Raw genomic sequence first — 16512 nt, 5'->3', positions numbered from 1 at the left:
AACTTATGTTGTAGTCATTGGGAAAATGAGTGTGTCCGTTTATTGCCAATACAGCACTGGGGTGACCTCTTTTAAAGTGAGGAAAATAAGAGGGTGTACATACAAGCGGATCCTGAAAATAATGACAGTGCAGTTGAGGCAATTAAGAGAGTGCAATTTCAGTCATTTCTGGAATCACTGTGGATAGTCGCTGTAATGTAGTTGCCGTTTCTCCTGGATCACTGTATTCGTGGCTAATGATGTCCCAAACCTAACAAAAAGCTAGCTAGCCTGAGTGCAAAGGCGAGACGCTAAGAGCCTGCGAGCGGATCCTAACCTACTGGTGTAAAGTGCAGCAGAGGGAAGAGCGGAGGGTGCAAACAAAAAGGAGGGAAAAACAGGCACGGTTTAAACAGGGTGAAGCTTCCAATGAGGGACCAGCCCAGCTGTCTGGCCTCCTGGCTGCTGCCCTGCTTTGGTTGTAATTCATTTTAGTTAGTTAGTGAGAGACAAAACTAGAAAAACAAGCCCAGAGGCACAAACACAACCCCAGACTTCTAAATCATGCACTGGGTACATCTCAGGCCACCCATGAGAAGTCACCTTACCAGCAGGATGAAGATCTTAAAATAACACTGATATCATATGATTCAAGAACAGCCAGTCACAGCATCTTCTCAGGGGGTCCAAGCAACCTGACTACTGCAGACTCTCGCTGTGTTCGCATGACTAAAATGTCTGTCAATCCTTCCTGTGAAAATGAACCCTTCGGAGACACGAAGTCAAAACAACAACTGCTGTCTGGTTCCTGTGAAAGACAAATGCCTGGACAGGGACAAGACAGGCTTCGGTTTAAAAAAGGCAAAAGACAATGCATCTTTATAACCAGGAAGGAAACTGGGAAAACAAATATCCTAGCTGTTCATACTTCCCTCCCCTAACAATGTCTCAATGAATCAAAGATTTCACTGGGCTTTTCTCTAATAGCGAGGTGTGAAAAGAAATGTGTGGTTTGACTAGAGATACAGAGGTTTAAGTGAAACCTTTGCAACATGTACAGTATTAAATAAACATGAATGTACCATAAAAAGAACGTTGGACAATTGCAAACCTATTCCATCTCACGATGGTCTTCAGCATATTCGATATATGTAACCTAATCTTCTTGTGAGGGTTTTATGTATTTTGAATAGCCTAATGCATATCAAAACAAATCATAATCTTATGCTACCAACACTGAGTCTAGGCATAATCATTGGTTGTGTGGAGCTGAATGTTTTCATTTAAACATAGGAAGTTCATTAGATCTGAATAAGGCTAGTGCAATCATGATGGCTTTTGTTAAGTATTCTGCTTTAAAGGGTGACATAGTTGCAGGTATCTATATATATATATATATGTACAGTATGTGGCTATCCCTAATCCCTCACTCAATATTAAACTTCTCTGAATTAATGGATTGAATCGGGGCACTGGGAGAGAAGGTGAGGATTATTCTAAGCGCGAAATGGTGGGTCTGCAGAAATCTTTTAATCCAACCGTGATTGGCATAACTACGAAGAAAGGAAAATGAAGGGACTGGAAAATGAAGAAGAACAACAGTTCCCTGCATGCAAACCTGATTTATTGCTCAGGGATATGAATGTCTTCATTGTCGTCAGATGAACAATACCATAATTGTACATCTTTGTAAATCACAGATATGTTATACATGATGTTTTCTTCCTTGTGTGAATGAGCAGGTGGTACCTGAAGTTTCAAAATAGGGTGTGCTATCTTACTGTGCTCCATGATAAGGGGTACTTTTTATAGGCAGTGTGCTTTGGAATGGAATGACACCATTGTTAAAAATGCATTGTACCAAACTGTATTGCCTCCCTTGTGCCAGACTGAGGTACACAAAGTTAAAGAGCAGCTGTTTGGGGACAGTTGTAGCATCGACTGAAAGGCACAGTGTGAGGTGAATTAGGGGTTCTTTTGACACAATCTATAAAAGGTCAGGCTTCCCTGAGCGATGGGAAGTGATGAGAAGAATGCTGAGAAGTGCTCAGAAAGGAATATTACATTGTGTGTGTGTGTGTGTGTGTGTGTGTGTGGTGTGTTGCGTGTGCGTGACAGTGCATGCGTGTAGTGGTGGAGGTGGCATGACTGTGTTTTGAGTGTGTGTGTTTGTGTGTGTGCAAGTGTATGTTGTTTGTGTGTTTGTGTGTGTGTTTTTGCAGCTAGTGATACTGGTACTGACTAAACCCTTGTTCTACGAACACACACTTGAGCCAGCCGCCAGCAAGATGGAGACAGAGGCACAGATGCAGTTTGAGATAGAGGGGGAGGGAGAGGGAAATATGTTACAATATTATTAAAGATAACATTACCCATCTATACCGATAACCAGGCGCTTTTGTTCCCCACAGAGGAGGGATTGCAATATATCCAGGTTGTCAGAGCAGTACTGTCAGAAACGGGCCCTAAGGGTCAATCAGAACAAGCCCTGCATTATAGTACTGCAGAAACATATCTCAGGCAAACCACTTCACTTGGACGATACACTAGACGGCACAGCCTCAGTGCACTGCATACTGTAAGTCTAATTCTGCAAAACTGCAATACCAAAAATATGAGCAATAAAACATGCTTCCATATTTGTTTACCGCAATCGATGCACTCTTGTATAATCCCCAAGTAGTTAATAATAAACGTCCCTGAGGTCTGGAGGCCCATTACAACTCCTCTTTCAAGAGCTGGGACAAAAACGCTACAGAAAACACAATAAAAACTTTGTAAAATAAAAAAAAAACCACAAGCAGATCCAAGAAATTCTCCTAATAGGAGGAAATGGGAGAGATGTCTAAATCCGCATTCAGACGGCAGGAGACAGGGAGACGGAGCGAGCGCAGTGATACCCAGGAGCCCAGCGCCACCGGGCGGAACGGGGCCTAGCTAGCCCTGCAGCCGCCTGCTCTTCAGCAGGCCGCGCGTTGGCACCGCCGCCCTCTTCACGCCAGCCAGGTGGCCGGAGCCATCTGGGACTCGTTTCGGAGGAGGGCGGCGTGTTGGGCCGCCTCCCCCGTCCTCACCGCTCTCTCTCTCTCCCCCTCAGGTCTGGCGCTCCGGGGGCTGCGAGGACTGTGATCCAGCAGAGCTCGGCGTGACCCCGCCCACAAGAGCGAAGATCAGGGGTGAACCCGAGCGATCCAGCATAGCATTAACGTTACCAAACACCGACCCACAGCGGCACACTGGGACTGCGGACGATCCGAGTCCCCACGGTTATTAATATTTCCATTACTGCACGAAGATCGCGGGGGACTATAGGATAATTTTACATGTCGGGGATAACGAGTTTAGATTTAAAGAGGGTACCTTTAAAATACAGGACGAGAAAGTCGCATTAAGGAAGGTCTGAAAAGTAGGTGAGGCGATTTGAATCAATTTTCACGTGTGTGTGTGTGTGCGTCTGTGCACGTGTGTGTGTTTGTGCTTGCGTGCACGTGTGTGTGTGTGTGTGTGGTAAGGTCAATCGCAGCAGTGGATTCGTGTCTCCACTCCACACTTGCGTGCCCATGGTTCGCTATGGTTCTGCTATGACTCACACAGCTTCTGCCAGTGCCAGCACGTTCCTCAGTGTGTGGACCTGCCTTCAGACACTCTGCTGTGTACCACTGTGGTCTGCTGCTAATTCACCAGTTAACCAGACAGGAGCAACAAAACTTTTAAAATGAACGACTGTTCAGACGCTTGGATATGCGGACGTACATATTTACATATGTTAAGTAAAATCACTTCACGAGAGGGAGGGAGTGAGAGATAAAAAGGAAGGAGGAGGGAGAGAGGAGGAGTGAAAGAGGGAAGCAAGACAACAGACAGACAAGGAGAGGAGGCAGAAAGACAGTGAGGAGGCAGTGATAGAGAAATAGAGAAGAGAGAGAGAGAGAGCAGGAGCAAAAAAGAGAGCAGGGAAGCTGGAGGGCTCTGGCAGAGAAATATGGCTCTCTGACAGAAATGGAGACCAACAGGACATTAATAAGATTGGTGGAGACTCTCAGACAAGGCAGGAGCAGGAACTGGGCTCAGAGGAAGTTATTTATGAACGAGTAAGTACAAATAAATGCCCAGTGATTCTGAGGCCGTTTCATTATATATCTATTAAAATGTTGTGCACGATTCGGCTCCGATTCAAAACATTAGCCAATTCATCGGCCTGTACAGAAAAATGCGCTGCTCTGGCACGCACGTATTCATCAACTAAAGAGTCCGGAGGCTATGGTTTTGCATAAAGACAGACTAATGTGTACGGTGTATCAACACCAACCATAAGAAACAGGCGAGTGATCAAGACACACCTATTGAGTGTAAGGAAATATAGCTGGCACACTTACAATGTGTGAATCCAAATCTTTTCATATCTCTTATTTAGCTCTGTTGGTAGATATGTAGACAGTGAGTCCAACTACGGTTCTGCCAACCCAAACACCTCCCTTCGTCTTCCAAATAACGCAGATTACCTTAGATAGCACAAACCTAGATCTTACATTTGCTAATTAGCAACATAATGAGCGTTAGCTTCGCTTGTTCCTCACCTCAAAGGTGGCGGGGTGTAAATGCGTTACTTTCCAGAGCAGAAAAACTTTGTGACTATCGTTGGCGATGCTAAGGGGGTTCAGTGTGGGGATGAGGTGGTGCGGTCTGTGCTTTCAGAGCAACAGCGGGGACATGTGCTCTGTGGGTAAATCCCCCTCAAAGTCATCCGAGCCCGTCAAGGACACTCCGCAACGCGCCCGAGAGAAGCTTCGCTCCACATCAGAAGGGCCGAAAGGGATCCATACGTCGATGGCGGCGGATGGCCGTCGATCGACCTTATCTGCATCCAGCACGTTCCTGGCTGCGTTTCCAGAGGGACCTGCCCCCAAGAGACGGTGCGCCTCTGCACATACAGTGCAGGCCTGTGCCTGCGAATACCGCGACCGGCGGGACCGAGGCGAATCTATCGACCGCGGCGGGATTTATCCGAACCCCGCGCCGTGTGTTTTAAGGGATCGCGGCGCACCGAGAGCCGTACTCCCGACTATGGAGCCGCACGGGCAGGCGTTCAGGCTGAACAAACAGGGTATTTCGGTAAACCCTATTTCAGCACAACGGAGTCTGTGGCAACAGCAATGCTCTACCGCGCCGAGCGGTCCGCGGTAATCCCCCGGGAGCGAGCAAACTCAAATTCAGAAGAATAAACTCTAATTGAACGCTGTATACCTCGCTAATGCATTACAGGCAAGACACCCCGAGCTATTCATAGTGAGAACACTGCTGAATGGGTAAAATATGCAGAGAGGAGAAGAAGCATTAGCCTACGAAATGAAAGGTAAGACAAAGGAGGCCGAGGCGACCCGAGCAATCTGCTGACTCCGGTCCGACCGGCAGAGCCCAGCGCCGCAGCCATTAATAAACGCCGCTTCCCCGGTCTATCGGCGCGGCGGGGGGGTGGGAACGCGGCTCCCGAAGAGCCGGGGACCGATTGGACGCTCGCCCGTCGCCCCCGGCGGGAACAGGAGGACGGGAGGAGCTCTCACCTCGGCAGACGTTGGCGTTGTCCGGCTCGAACCCGGCCTTGCAGGTGCAGCTCCCGATGGGCACCATCCACTCGCCGTCGCCGTTGCAGTAGAGCTTGATGGGCACGTCCACCTCCTCCGAGTTGGCGATGCACATCCCGCGGGCGATGACCAGCGAGGTGCTCTCGGCGCCCGTCATGGTCTCGGGGAAGATGGCGAAGTTCTGCACGATGCTGGGGCACTTCTTGTAGAAGACGCGCACGGAGAGCAGCGACATGCAGGCGCCGTAGTCCTGGAAGGCCAGGTAGAAGCCGTTCTTGGACAGCGGCCCGAAGCTCCGCACCTCCGTGTTCACCTTCATGAGCCGCCCGCCGAAGTCCACCTGCGAGAAGCTCTCGTCGGCCGCGATGGTGTCCACCTTCAGGTAGGGCGCCTCCATCCAGAAGGTGGTGCCCTTGGTGGCGATGACGAAGTCGGTCTCGTAGTAGTAGAGGTTGAAGGTCTCCTTGCAGGAGCCCGGCACGTTGGGGATGCTGCTGCAGTCGCGCACGGTGAAGCGCATCTCCACGTAGATGCGCTGGGCGCCGCGCCGGTCGATGAACGTGGTCAGGAGCCAGTTGTTCTGGCTGGACTCGAAGACGTTGCACACCTGGTAGGTCCGGATGGTGTTGAGGTTCTCGTCGTAGCCGCTCACCTCTTCCCACTGAGATACGGGGCGAGAACAAAGACAAAGCAGAGGGGTTAGAGGAAGCTCCCTCAGCTCATATGCCTGCACCGGAGTTTGTGTTTCCCCTGGGCAAAGAACTACCAAACAAATCCTGCTATTTGCCCAGCGTGGCATTGTCAGGCAGTCATGATAGCATTACTGGACCTGCCACCTTGACGTGAGAATGAGGCTAGCTTGCTGACACCACTGCACTTTATACCATCTGTTCTTATAAAATCACAAATCACAGTTAGCTGGCCTGCCTTACAACGTGCTACCATGAAACATTAGCACTATAAGACACTGTGGATGAAGGTAGCCAATCAGAAACCTAATTTTACTGTACTGAATAAGGTACCGGACAATACGTAGGCTTATATGGTCGCGCTGATGATTGGACGAGTGTCGCCCAGCACCGTGTTATACATTTTACCTGTCCGCCATTTCAGCGGAGGCGATGTAACTTCTACTCCACAGCGGTGACCTCCCCTGTATGCCTGCCTGGCTGAGAGCAGGATGAATGAAAGGCTATTCTGATGGACTTGAACAACACTCGAATGAATGTAAAGACTGCCTGTGAAGCAAGGACAAAACGAGCGCACTGTAAAGGTACGGCTCACTGCAGACAATACGCGCATCACCGAGTACAACCCTTTTCTCAGAGTGTTTCCATGAAGAATCAGCTCTGCCCATAACGTCCTGTGGACACATAAATTTTGACTGGGGAAAATTTTGAGCTGATTTAAAATCTATGAAACGTTTTTGAACAATATAGCCTAAAGGTAGACTGCTTTACTCTGTTTTTCTATTTCTAGTGAGCGTTCAGACCCAGAGGTGGAAAGTCCAGGGGTCAGAAAGTAAAAGTCGTGCCGTGTCTTTCTTCCACCCATTAACTCAGCCAGCCAGCTGATTACACTAATTAGTTCTACCTGAAGAATTTTGCTAATTTAGCAAATACAGGTGATTGGAACAATTTTCCACCTCTGAACAGACCTTTAACATGGACAACCCTCACTGATACGATACTATATATCCTATATGACCACCGCTTCACCATTTAAAAAAAAAAGAAAGGAATTTCCATGGACTATTCCTGGCCATAAGCCACTTAAATACATACTTGATACACGAACCAACCCAAATCTGTGCTGGAAAAGCGCGACTCTGCACCACCTCAGCGTATTATGAAATGTGTGCACGTAACACATTCAGGATTATGTAGTATTAAATTATAATTAGAGGAAAAAGGACTGATTTATGCCAGCCAGACACAGCCTAATCAGGACCTCGCCGTTGCTTCACACTTCGAGAGGCGTGCAGCAGATACATCTAAAACATGGCCAAAGCCTGGTGCCATTAATTCTGGCAGACCGCCTTTTCTGTAACGCCAGCAACTTTAAAAATGTCACACAGACACCTCCGCGGCTTTCAAAAAATGAAAAGAATTACACAAATACAGTCCAGTGTGGAAACGCGTAGCGACGCTGAGGTAACGTAAAGTTCATTTGTTAAAGCTTAACTTGAGTCAAATCAAATAAGTTTTATTTGTATAGCTTTTTTTCTTGTGTCACAAAGACGGTTTGAGTACAGAAAGCGGGATTGTCTTTCCCTATTGCAGGGCAGAGGGACCAGTAACCGCCACTCTTAGGAGAGTTCATGTCTGCTACAGCCCTGTGGCGACCTTGTTACTGCAGAGAGGCCTGTAGCCTGACTGATAATCTCTGTGTAAACAAATAAAGACATAAAATGTTTGGTCAGAGATGCTGTAGCGTATAACAATGTAGGTCTGAAAGTAAATCCCAGTGTTGGCTGTCGTTACCTGAAACAATTATTTTTACTCTCCACCAGCTGAAAAGACGATTCGATAGTAGCCATTTTTAACATTCCTATTAAAATATCTCAGCTTAAAAACAGGACAGCGCAGAAAATATTTAATTAAGGCATCTTATTTTTAGCCCTAAAGTTGACGATAGGTCGCTGAGGGGAACTGAGAATTGAGTCAGGGTGATATCAATTATCTGTTCAAGTCCATTTATATATATATATATATATATATATATATATATGTATATATATATATATATATATAAAATGCAAAGGTATTGGGACAGTGAAATTTTTTTTTGTGAAACTAATATATATAATTGTGCAACCGATACCTATTTATGAAACATGTGGAAAAACTCTAGCTCTAGCAGACCAATGCTGCTCTTACAGTGCATATCACGATAAAGCAGCACTGTGTCGACACTGGCATAGCTAGCGTAGGGTAATAATAGTTAACAGTAGCCTGTGAAACCTCATTGAGCACAGTGCGTAGGCCTATACAAAAAAACAAAACGCTTTACTTTTATCATTGCTTTCAGTTTTATACTTAACAACCACCTCCTGATCTTCTGTTTTTCTTGTTCTTTTTGCCATTTTGTGTATCGTGCCTTGTACAGTACCCTGGACAAGAGCATCTGCCAAATAAATGAATGTATAATGAAGATGGCTGTGTACACATTCAGTACTCATACAGTCAAGGCGATCCTCTTAGTTTTCTTATTTGTGTGTGTCTGTGTGTGTATGGTACATACTAGGCCACTATTGACAGTTTAATACCCAACGTGATGAGCTGCAGAGAATTAGGTTAGGTTGTCGTCGGGGAGGTGCAGGGGAGGGAGCGAATGAAACGAACAAAAGCGGCACCGGGCGGTGATTAATGAGTTTACAGTAATCTCGGGCTCAAATTAAACCCTGTTTTTTTCCCCCCTGTGTCGACCGTCCTCTGCTCCGGGATGACCATTCATCAAAATTAGAAGGGCCCGTCGTACTCGGGGCGGGGCGGCCGCTGATGCGCTTTGTCAGGCGGCCGCACGCGGTCGCGCCCGTGTGAGTCTGAGGTTTCCTCCCGCCTCTGCCTGTGAAACGCACCCAGTCTCTCACAGCAGAGGCGCCGTGTCCTGTCCAATGTGTGACGCCTCAAATTCTATGCAAACTGCAGAGGCTCCAAGCACCGAAATGTAAATGGACTCAGTAGTATCTACTAGTCAGCAGAAAGTGATGTAATGTGCTATATACTGTAAATGCAGAACATCGTATGAATACATCTATAGGTTTTCTCTCTCGCTAATAAGCATAAATTTGACATTAGGTCTAAGACATAACAGGATATGATTCATGTAATACTTTCCCTTTCACCACTATGAAACAAGAAAATAACTATGCATTTGGTTGTATGATTCATAAAAAGAAAATTCTCATCCTTATGCCTGTTGGAAAGAGGAACAGGCAGAACCTCAAATGAAGTCGTTTACAACATCTCCTTAAAATCCTAATAGGGCTCCTGTAGGATCATTATGTGTCATATTGGGTCTTGTAGGATCCTTAATATCTTTTTGTAGGATCATGTAGGAGCTTAAAAGATGTTTTTTAGGATGTTACATGATCCTATAGGGCTACATTTCTTTTTTTTTTTAAGTTCCTGTTGGTTCCTGTTACCAGGATCTTGAAGCAATATTGTACACAACATTTTTCTACCACAGGCTGTTTTCTCCCTCATATGCTGCTATCAAATGAAATAAATCATTCATGCCGGATCAGCGCCCTGTGCTTATTTTATAACACATCCATAACTGTATACAGCACATGCACTCTTGTTCCACTGAAGGCATGCAGTGACACTATGCATTATGCATCGCTATGGTAAATAAATGTCACTGGGCAGAATCGGCGGGGAGGAAGGCTGGTCCCAGGAGTTTACAGCTCATCCCCAGGAAAGACTGCTGAGCTCAGCTCAGCTGGAACGCGCATGTATCTATTTATTTTCTTGTGTTTCCCTAAATTTGGCGTCACCAAATGCGCCTCTTGAATTACCGAATTACCAAAAACTTGCCATGACCGCTGCTGAAGTGTGTGTACGTTTTCAGTGCACACGAGTCAAAGCTGCTGACTTTTTTACACGCTGCAGGCTGCGCAGTACTACAGGAGAGAAAGCGCAATGAGTGGACATGCGTATCTCTCGCTGAGATGAGAACAGCCAGCCTGTTGGTACACTGTTGGAAGTAGTTCAGGCAGGAGTAAGCCATGGAGTCCTGGCCGACTGAGGTCCGCCATACCCCCCCCCTGGTGGGGGTTGTCCCAGCACTGTGATCTGTCCCAGCATCGTGATCTGTCATCTAATGACAGATCCCAGGCCCAAACCTGCAATGACTCAGCTACAGGGTGCAGTCTTACGGTGAACATCTTTACCAGTGAGCTGCTGTAATGCTCATGTCCTTGTTGCAGGCTTTTCCCCTTTCAGTTTGTACCCCATTTCTTTCTGAGATTCACAGCAAGACAATAGCTGGATAACATTAGAAAGCATGGTCATAAAATGCATTAAAAAGTGGGGGAAACACACACTATGGTTCTCATAAAATTACACATTGTCCCTTTTGACTATGATTTGGTGAAGCACCCCTAGAAATGACCCACCTAGTGTCTCCCCACAGTGACAACAAAAACAGCCTTTTACCAGGCGAGGCCAAAAAGGCTACAGAGCTAATGTGGAGGGTCTAAACCGTTGCATTGGCGAGGCCACAGGAAAGCGTTACTGATAGCTAGCGTGCTCTCGCAGCTGAGAGAGAGAGATGCGTGCATGCGCCGCGCCGCGCCGCACCACTACGCCCTGCCCGCCGAACGGCCTTCGCGAGCCCTCTCATCTCCCTCCATTCATCATATTGATCCCCCCCCTGCATTATTTTTCAGGAGCGAGGCTTTAATGAGACAGCCGGTCTAAATGGCGAACGAGAATCAACAGGAGCCCCGGTGATGGTTCTAATGAGGTTACTGGGGGGGATAAAAGATTCAGCGGGGGAAGGCAATCACTTCTGACAACGAGCCTCACTAATTAAAAATCCTTCCCCTTTTTTTTGAGAGGAGGGGAGGGCGGCGGCCGTGATCTCTGGCGAGATGCGCTCCTTCCTGCCCGATCGCGGCACGTATTGATTGAAAGTAGCCCAGTCCTGTGACTGACAGAGACCTGTCTGCTTCTCCAGAGGCCCGCGTAGTGCAGCGCCGGCTCTGGGGCGGCTGCTGTACTGTACAGCCCTGGGGATGTGCAGGCACTGCGCTAGTCCTGAGAGAGCTCTCCGCAGACACAGGAAGCTCTCTGTGATTCTACACGGAGAGCCTCGATGCCTGACTGCGCAGGCCAGAGCAGCCCACGCTGGTAAGGGCCAGGATACAGAGAGAGCTTCCGGACACCCGACTGCGCAGAGCTGGGGAACAGACGCTGTCGCGCCAGGCTCCTGAGGGAGGGCACACAATAAAATGTCTGCTGTTAATTGAACTAACAGCGTTAATTCAACTCCTAACAGATAGCATTTTGTCCCACATTCCAGAGTTGAACTAACACTGGACATTTTACTGTGCAGGTGCCCTTTTGCACAGATCAAGGAAGCGTGAAACGCTTGTCCCAGGCTTCAGTTCTGTTGATTCCACATCTTCCATTACGTTTCTCTCGGCAGAAATGCTTCCTTATTGCTCAAACTAAATTCACAGCTTTCCCTGTACAGGGCTCACGGTTTCCTACTGAAACAGGAAATAATGACACCATTTCCTTAACGCTCCGAGGTGAGTGCGCGGTGACATTTTTCCCCGATGGCGCTCAAAGGCCCCGGTGTCTGAGCCGCCACCCTGCCCCGCGGCTCTCCGATCAGGAGGTAAACCGCCATTATTGCCAGCCACTCATTCACATGCAAACAGAAACCGCGCCCGCGGGAAAATAGGACGGGATTCCGAAAGCGACGGCCGCGGCACTTCACGGGCGCTCTGTAAAAAAATAAAAAATAATAAAAAGTTTCCCGGATACGAGCGAATTATTCTAAACGTCTGCGCGGGATTGGTTAAGAGCTCCGAGCCACGTGTTCGATTCATCAGAATTACAGTCGAGGAACAGGGAAAATTGCTGCGCTACAGGTTTCTCTGTCTGCGGGTTTGGTACGGAACGGGGCCCGGGGAGGCAATTAATCATGGACACAGTGTTTTCCGCACACTGCATGTACAACTATGCCAGCAAAAACCTCTCATTTGCCAACGGTGTTAAGAGCTGCCTTTGTTGCCTTAAGAATTTTAGTAGCAGGGAAGGTGAGACTGCACGCAGCCAATATGCACAAAGGAGAGGGGAAACATAACCAATCAGTTTAAAATGGGTTTTTGTTTATCTTTGACAGATGTCCAATGGACATTTCTCACCACAGTAAAACAGTTCAGCTACAATGTTTAATCCAGTATATGCAATAACAAATTCACAAAACAATCTATTTATCAAGCAAGCAAGCAAGCATTAACCAAGCTATTTATGAAGCATCAATCATATTTATATTTTTCCAATATAAAAAAGATACAATATTTAAAAATATTTAATCTCCTATGTTTTTCATTTCATAGGCCCCTTACATCCAGTGAAATAAAATCTTAATGCTACAGTATACAATGACATTCTAGACAATTCTGAGAGAACTTGACTGGCCAGCACAGAGCCCTGACCTCAACCCCATCCAACACCTTTGGGATCAATTGGGAAACCAACTGCAAGCCAGGCCTAATCACCCAATCAGCGCCAGACCTCACTAATGCCCTTTGGCTGAATGGAAGCAAATCCCTGCTCCAACATCCCCAGAAGAGTGGAGGTTTTTGTAGCAGCAAAGGGCGGACCAACTTCATACTAATACCCATAATTGTGGATGAGCTGTCGGATGTCAGGTACCCACATACTTTTGGGCCATGTAGCAGAGGACAGGGACGCCCCCGTTCAGTTCTGGCGGGTGGCCTTTCGGTGGCCCTCCGGAGCGTTCAGAGAGCCCCCCACAAAGGGAGCAGCCGGGAGGGGAGCGGAAAGTGCCCGGCGTTAGCACTCTGCCAGGTCCGGCGCGAGCCAGGAATCAATGGATTAAAGACGAACAACAGCCAGTGACTCAGACGGTCAGACAGCCCATCTGCCCCGGCCATTACAAAAGGAGCGCCGAGCAGAAGATTGCGCCGGCCGCGGAGACGGGAGTGCAGGATTAACAATCGGCAGGAGAGAAAATAGGCTACCCCCCGTCAGCGGGGTTGAAATTAGGGCAGGGACGTGGCGCCCGGGCTCCCCACCGCGCTCAGAGGTAATTGGAGTTCTGCTTGTGCAAGGTCACAGCTATACGAGGGTGCTGTTTTTAGGAAGCTCTCTCAGCACCGCCCCTCCGTCTCCACGGTGAAAGAAGACTATCTCTGCAGGGCACCACAAAGGGAGGGGGGGGGGGGGAAAGAGGTGGCGCCCTTGAGGTGTTGGACCGGCGGTGGCTCTCTTGAAAGTGTAGTCATGACCCGCTCTCGGACGGGCAACGCGGGCGTGGGCGTTTCCCATTTCCTCGGGGGGGGGGGAAGTTCACACCGTCTCTCTCTGGTCGTTTCATTTGGTCTGCGGCTCGGGGGGTCTGGAGCGAACCTCCACCTTCGATTCAGACCCCTGTGGACATCACCCAGGGGGTCTGCCCAAAGAACAGCACCCATTACAGTCCAATTACATTCCTTACATCACACGGTAAAATGGCCTGTGTTAATCCAACTGTAACAGAGTACATGCTGTAAGAACGCAATATGGATAATTTGTACTCTGTAAGAGTTGATTTAACACTGGACATTTTACTGTGCACGTTCCTGTGACAGCACAGCGCTTCATTCTACACTACTGTGTCCCGTTAACAGTACCGCTGGTACCAAGACGTGCTTTGCCACTTTAAAGAACACAACATGAATATTAAATTTAAAAAGCATGCGATTAAAAATGCGTATTTTTAAATTCAACATGCTTTTAAAGGCAGAACTGGCCTGCAGAAGGAGCAAATGCCCGATAAGCAAATATTTACGGCACGTCTCTTGGACAGCTTGTAAATGGTGAATCACCACCCTGACTTATCAACAACTTTTGCCCTTGGTTTTAAACTGGCAGTATAACAAGGGAGCAGCGGACTGCTGTAAAAACGTGTCATTAAAGGGTGCCTGAAAAGCGTGAAATGGCGGTGGCATTGGGCACTCTGCACCTTCCCTTAAATACTGCATCACAGGATTCTGGGGAGACCTCCGAGCGCCGGGTTCGGCGCTGAAGTTTTAATATTAATAATTGAAGACTGCTGGACAGATGGCTGGAGAAATGAAGTGTCTGACATTATTCTCTCACTTTCAGGTTGATGGAGACAAACAGGCTGTCGAGTGCCCGGCTGTGCTTGGAGAGCGGGAGAGTGCATTAGCTCGTCCTTCCCGAAGCGTATGAAGGGTGCCATTGCAGGGCCGCGCCCTTCTGTCAGCAAACCCCGCCCCTGACGCCAACACCCCCGCCCCCGCGTCCATCGCCCAGCGTCTGTGGGACAGCCAGAACTCGCTCAGCGGAGGGTCAAGTCACGCCAGTGTCATTGTCACGCACTCTCCAACTGCAAGCCAGACCCTTCTCGTCCATAATCCCTGAATAACATCCACACCAAATCCCCCAACACCCGCCCCTCAAAATCACATGAGAGGAGTTAACCTCGTCGCCAACCCCCCTTTCACACCCTCAAAGGCACTTCACTCATGTCCAGCCACACTTTTTTTTAACACAATCAACCGCTACTTCTCTCTCACTCTCCCTCCTTCCTGTCACTCCTAACTGCTCCCCTGCCCCCCGCCCCCCGCCCGCACCCTCCAGCCCCTCCCCCCCCCCCCCCCCCGCCGGCCCCTCTCCTAAGGATTTAGTCTGGGCAATTACCACTCCTGACCGGGGTCAGAGGTCAGACAGCCTGCTGAGAGCCCATATTTAATTCATCATCAGTGAGCAGCTCACTTTGAGCCAGTGTGAGAGTCTGTGTGTTAGACGGGCCACTGCATGTATGTCCATGTGTGTGTATTCATCTGTTATTTTCACTGTTAATTTACATTTCAGAGACACATTACCGCATACATTTCTTACCCTATCCAAGGGACAAACAAGAAATATCCCATTTTCAATTAACCTCTATTCAGTTTATCATGAGTATCTGACTTTGAGCTGTGTGTTAGAGGGGGCTACGGTTTTATTTTCACAGTTAATTTACATTTCAATAATGCATCACTGCATATAGTTCTTACGCTATACAACGGGAAATAATACGTGGAATAATCCGGGCTTAATTCTGTCTGCCTGACTCTCTATGACCTTGCTGCATTCAGTGAATCCGTGTCATGTGGTCAAAATGAACATGTCAGATGAAAGGACTGGTTTTGTTCATATTGAAATGACACAGATCCTGGTGCCAATACTTCTTATCTTACTGATAGCAATAGCAATATGAATACCAATACCTACAATATTATATTACAAATCAAGATTATAAAAACATCCCCCAAATAAAACAGTTTTTTTCTGTTGTGGGTGGTAAACTAAGCCGTACAACCTCTAAGCACATTTTGTTAAAATCCTATAGCAATTGAGTCTGTTGAGAGGATAATAAACATACATAAAATCCACTTGTCATCACATCTAATATCCACAAATATCATGCCAACATTCTATCCTTCCATTAATTAAAATACATATAGGCTTTTTTTGCTACTCTGCTAAGAATGATTTGGATGTCTTTGTCTTTTGAGTATAGACTGATATTCCTTTTCTTACAGCTGCTGAAAGCTTAGACCTATTCCATGAATGGCCAAGTTCTCCATTGTGCTATGTGTGTCGAGTGCAGAAATTAAGTATAAACAACCCAAATCTCCGCAGACTCGGTTTAATGATGTCCTGTTTCTGTGTGGTTTTCGCAAGGAAGTAGGCAATTTTAATATTTATTTTTAGCACACTTTTTTTCATAACAACAGCAGGTAATGAAAATTACATGGTAATTCGGGTTCTGCTATAAATATTATGGACAGAGCCTTAGTCAGGAAGTTTCTGTAAACCGCGTACGCGAGTGAATTAATTTCTTCTCTGCTGGGCTGCCCATATCACACATCCCTAATACCACAGATAGCAGCCGCAGCCTGAATCCATTACACACTGTCAGACTTCAGTCTGGCCGTTTCCACTCCCATCCCATTGTGGGGAAATAAGGAAATTGGTGCTTGCAGTCTATTGTATATGCAGGGCACCTTACAATGCGCACATCTACCTCAAGGACAGTCATTCTCATGGGAAAGCAAACCCAGGTAGAGAGTTTGGTCGGACATGCCAAGTATTTATTGAGCATTCTTGTAAGGTTCTGTGCACCTGAGGCAAGGTTGGTTCATTCAACCAAACGCTATCCATGGATTTCCGCTTGAAATGCTTCCCTGAAGACT

General features: G+C 47.4%; 1 protein-coding gene across 2 annotated transcripts in view; it reads right to left on the bottom strand.

Moving 5' to 3' along the window:
- The window catches only part of LOC135256484 (ephrin type-B receptor 1-like), a 155328-nt gene that overhangs the window by 84631 nt on the left and 54185 nt on the right, over positions 1-16512 (bottom strand). For both annotated transcript variants that reach the window (XM_064338293.1, XM_064338292.1), the window contains exon 3: positions 5541-6222. In XM_064338293.1, the coding sequence (XP_064194363.1) occupies positions 5541-6222 (682 nt within the window). The remainder of the gene's footprint in view (positions 1-5540; positions 6223-16512) is intronic.

Source organism: Anguilla rostrata, chromosome 6, assembly GCF_018555375.3.
Source record: "Anguilla rostrata isolate EN2019 chromosome 6, ASM1855537v3, whole genome shotgun sequence".
Taxonomy (NCBI): Eukaryota; Metazoa; Chordata; class Actinopteri; order Anguilliformes; family Anguillidae; genus Anguilla; species Anguilla rostrata.
The sequence above is the reverse complement of the archived record's forward strand: the minus strand, read 5'-3'. Positions and strand labels throughout refer to the sequence as shown.